Consider the following 5,000-nt stretch of genomic DNA (forward strand, 5'->3'; position numbering starts at 1 on the left):
ACACACTCAGCAATACTAACTCTGTATCACACACTCTGCTACTCAAAATCCTGCACTGTGTATCTGTACGGGGTTGAACTTGGCCATCAGTTCTGTATAGCATCTTTAAATACCAGAAAGCTATTTTATGAGTATTAACGATCTACACAAAATATGATTCAAGTCAACTTTTCATCTGTAGGACTGTTACAAGTTCCATATATACATCAATGCTGCGTTTTGGTCACTGTATTCAATTGTATGGAAAATAATGATAATATTTTTGCAGTACAAGATCATTCACATAACACCAGAAGGATTCAAGTTAACCTGATGTGTCCACCATTCCGTGCTCTGTCCTTGTCACGTCTACAACTCCATACTCAGTGAAATGAAACAAGGCCTTAACTCATGTGCTCTCAGTAACTTTATAAAAAAATAATCTCGCTGAACAGACCCTGAAATGAAAGGTGAGGGTGTACAGTAGTGGGTTGTGTTGTGGTGTATGGGTGTACATTGTGTGTAAGAATGAGAGCTGGAATGTATATATGTATGTGTTTATATGCGTGTGTATGTACATGTATGTAGATATGTATTTGCATATACATACATGGATTTAAGTTAGTTTTGTGCAGAATGTATTACCTAGTTGTAAGTATATACCAAGTTTGTAAGTAGCGGTACAATGGTGTACTTTTTTTCCATTAAGGTGGGTTCACATGTGCCAATTTGCGACTGAAATTTTACGTCGGTAGAGTTTCCGACTCAAAACTGGAGAAAGCAATCGCAATACAAGATCTTGTTAGTTGATTTGCGACTTTATTAACGTCGTGACGTCACGGAGTAAGCTTTGAAAGTGTGGTGTCCAGAAATAGAGAGGAAGTTGTTAGAGTTGGTGAAGGAAAAAGAACATCTGGGACTCAACAAATTAATTATACAGTAAAAAAAAAATCTTGCACAAATCAGCTGCCACTCTCCAAGAAGTGTTTCCCTCGGTGCAGGGTGCAGGGTGCAGGGTGCAGGTGTTGTTGAGGTGAGGATTGAAGACTTGTCAGGATTTAATTTGATGGCAATTGTGCACAGTCTTCTTAAGATTAACAATTTTCTTCTGAGAACTGTAGGCTGATTTAGAGTGTGGCAGACACTCCTTTCTTTCCTTCTACTCAGCCAGGGACGTATCCACAGACACTTTCTTTTCTGCTGACTCTTCCGGTACGCCAAGAAGACCAACCACCGCTTCACCATCGTCACTGGAGGAAGACATCTTGGCGGGTACCTGTTTGTTTACACTCACTTCCCGCCAAGGCGCCAACTAGTCGATACTTTCCAGGCGCTACTTTTGACACTTTCCGACTAGAAGGGATGAGTCGGAAACTCTACCGACGTAAAATTTCAGTCGCAAACTTTCCTTAGTCACTGAGTGTTCATGGCAATAAACTATTTGAACACACACAAACACACACACATACACACACACTACCCTCAACACCATCTGCCCCCCACACATCCACCCTCCAACCCCCCCCCCGGCACACCTGCAACCACCTCATAATTACCTGCCTGTATGTTCTCCCGGATGATGACCACGTGGTTGTCCCGGTCCGGCCTGGTGTGTTCGTGCCAGAAGCCCACCACGTGACCCAACTCGTGCACCACAATGCCAAACTTGTCGCAGTTCTTGCCTATACTCAGCGCCTGTGGACCGTTCCCCCGCTTGCCCACGAAGGAACAGCAGCTGACGGAGGGGAGGGGTGGGGGAGGTGAGGTGAGGTGAGGTGGTAGTAGTAGTAGTAGTAGTAGTAGTGTTGGTTGTTTATTATTTAGAAGGTTAGATTAGAAAAGTAGAAATGGCACGTTTTCTCTCTCTCTCTCTCTCTCTCTCTCTCTCTCTCTCTCTCTCATCAGACATGTACGTAATGCATAGCCAACATACATAAAACATATACATATCTCTCTCTCTCTCTCTCTCTCTCTCTCTCTCTCTCTCTCTCTCTCTCTCTCTCTCTCTCTCTCTCACACACACACACACACACACGTCGTTAACTATGAAGGGCATGTAAGCTCTCTCTCTCTCTCTCTCTCTCTCTCTCTCTCTCTCTCTCTCTCTCTCTCTCTCTCTCTCTCTCTCTCTCTCTCTCTCTCTCTCTCACTCACTCTCTCACTCACACTCTCTCTAAAAATCCCTTCCCATCCCTCAATCCTTTCCCACCCTCCCTTCACCCCTTCTCACCCTTCCTCACACACCCCTCTCCCCCATCACTCACCCACACTCGCGCTGGGTGAAGACGATGTAATTAGGGTGTTCATCTGTCTTCTCTACAAAGCGAATGCACGTAAACTTCTCCCAGTGACGCATGGCTCGCTTGAAGAGGCCCTTGTCCGCCCCGGTGAAGTTGGAGTCAATCATGTAGGGAATCACTCCGAAGTCCCACACGCGCTCCTGCAGAAGTCGCCAGCAGAAGGTGGTGTTATTGGTGGTGGTGGTGGTGGTGGTGGTGGGAGGAGGAGGATAAGAACAAGAACAACAAGACGAGGAAAAGCAAGAAGAATAATTAGAAAAGGAAGAAGAAAAAAGGGAATAATGATAATAATAAGGAAGAAGAAAGAAGAAGAAGAAAGGAAAAGAAGAAACAATAAAAGAAGAAAGAAGAAAAGAAGAAAATAGAAAGGAAAAGAAGAAAACAAAATAAGAATGAAGAACAAAGAAGAAGAAGAAGAAGAAGAAGAAGAAGAAGAAGAAGAAGAAGAAGAAGAAGAAGAAGCTCATGCACAAACAATCCCTGAAGTAAAGTGTGAGTGTGTGTGTGTGTGTGTGTGTGTGTGTGTGTGTGTGTGTGTGTGTGTGTGTGTGTGTGTGTGTGTGTGTGTGTGTGTGTGTGTGTGTGTGTGTGTGTGAGTGAGAGAGAGAGAGAGAGAGAGAGAGAGAGAGAGAGAGAGAGAGAGAGAGAGAGAGAGAGAGAGAGAGAGAGAGAGAGAGAGAGAGAGACGTGGAAGATTCTGGGATTGAAGAGAGAGAGAGAGAGAGAGAGAGAGAGAGAGAGAGAGAGAGAGAGAGAGAGAGAGAGAGAGAGAGAGAGAGACATACAGGGACATTTTATGGAGTATTTCACCACCATTCTCTCTCTCTCTCTCTCTCTCTCTCTCTCTCTCTCTCTCACGTAAGCTGGATTAAGTGTCGATCTCAGAGCTTCAGTTGGCTTTTATTCTAATTGAGAGAGAGAGAGAGAGAGAGAGAGAGAGAGAGAGAGAGAGAAATGTAAATATGAATCTTGATCAATATTTGTTCTTTGATTAACTAATTGACCTCTCTCTCTCTCTCTCTCTCTCTCTCTCTCTCAATTCTCCGCTTCGCCACAATTAATCTTCCTAATCGCCTTTTTTCTTACTTTCTTCCTTTTATTATTATTATTATTATTATTCTCCCTCTCTCTCTCTCTCTCTCTCTCTCTCTCTCTCTCTCTCTCTCTCTCTCTCTCTCTCTCTCTCCATTTTCCTTATTTAATATTATTTCTTCCTCTTCTCACTCTTCTATATCTTCCTTAGTTTCCTTCCTCTTCCTCTTTCTATCCTTCCTCTTCCTCTTTCTATCTTCCTCTTCCTCTTCCTATCTTTCCTCCTCTTCCTTTCTATCTCTCTTCCTCTTTTCCTCTCTATCTGTTTTCCTCTTCCTCTTTCATATTTTCCTCCTCTTCCTATCTTTCCTCTCTTCCTGTTATCATCCTTCCTCCTCTTCCTCTCTTGCCTTCTTCCTATCTTCTTTCCTCTCCTCCTCTTCCTTTTCCTCTTTTTCTGCCCTGCTTCTCTTTCCTTGACTCTGCAACCCCCTTTCTTCTCCTCTTCTCTCCTCCTCCTCCTCCTCCTCCTCCTCCTCCTCCTCCTCTTCCTCTTCCTCTTACCTTCCTCGCTGTGGCTGCTCTTCTCGCTCGTGCTTTCAACCTCTTCCTCTTCTCCAGGCTTCCTCTTGCCCGCGCCCTCCGTACCGCATTCCTCCCAGCCACGCCCACACCCGCACGGAGCCTTCCTCTTCCTCTTCCTCTTCCCCCTCCTCCTCTTCCTCCTTTTCCTCTTCCTCTTCCTCCTCTTGCTCTCTTCTTGTGCTTCTTTTCTCTTCTTCTCTTCTTTCTCCTCTCGGCGATGTGTTTCCGCCGCTGCCTTTGGGGGTCGCGCGCGGGGGTGTGGGGGCCGTGTGTGGTGGTATTGGTGGCGAGGGGGGAGGGGGTAACTGGTAGGCCTATGCCCCCCGCCGCTCGCTGGGCTGCTAATTCTCTTTCATACGCTTCTACTGGGAGGGCTATGTCGCTAATAAAGCCATCTGTGGGGAGAGAGGGGAGAGTGAGGGGAAAGTGAGGGGAGGGGAAAATGGAGGGAGATTGAGGAAAGATTGACGGGAAAGTGAGAGGAAAGAGAGGAGATAGTGAGGGGAAAGTGGAGAAAGTGAGGGAAGATTGAGGGGAGAGAGGGGTAGAGTGAGGGGAAAGAGGGGGAAATTGAGGGGAGAGGGAGTTTTTTTTTTTTTTTTCTTTTGAGGGGTGGAGGGTAGAAAGTATTATAAGGGGAAGGAGATGTCGGGAGGGATGGTGGTGGTGGTGGTGGTGGTGGTGGTGGTGGTGGTGGTGGTGGTGGTGATGGTGATACAAAGAAATACAAAAGGAAGGAACAGACAGCAACAGCCCTATACTGGGCCTAACGAGGCTGTGTGTGTGTGTGTGTGTGTGTGTGTGTGTGTGTGTGTGTGTGTGTGTGTGTGTGTGTGCCTATGCTACCACTACAGGTTCTAGGAGTGAGAGGCTGAAGGACACCAGGGGTGAAGGAGGGAAAACAAGAGGCCACAGGAGAAGGAAAGTGAAAGATGTGATAGGAAAGGTTGCGGGAGAAGTGACACTATCCAGTACAGAAAAAGGATATGTTATGTGCGTCACTGGAGGGGACCAGGGGTTGACGCGAGGTGAATGTCCAACCTTGGTTTACAAGTTAGTGTTGTGTTGGTGCGGACAACATGTGCTGGGAGAGAGTTCCACACA

The 5,000-nt window shown here is 46.1% G+C and overlaps 1 protein-coding gene across 1 annotated transcript in view; it reads right to left on the reverse strand.

The window, feature by feature from the left end:
* LOC123500876 (tolloid-like protein 2) overlaps positions 1-5,000 on the reverse strand; it is a 72,453-nt gene that overhangs the window by 34,192 nt on the left and 33,261 nt on the right. The window contains 3 exon segments of the mRNA XM_045249462.1: positions 1,536-1,714; positions 2,244-2,419; positions 3,876-4,291. Coding sequence (XP_045105397.1) covers positions 1,536-1,714; positions 2,244-2,419; positions 3,876-4,291 — 771 coding nt within the window.

This window comes from Portunus trituberculatus, chromosome 8 (genome assembly GCF_017591435.1).
Source record: "Portunus trituberculatus isolate SZX2019 chromosome 8, ASM1759143v1, whole genome shotgun sequence".
Lineage (NCBI taxonomy): Eukaryota > Metazoa > Arthropoda > Malacostraca > Decapoda > Portunidae > Portunus > Portunus trituberculatus.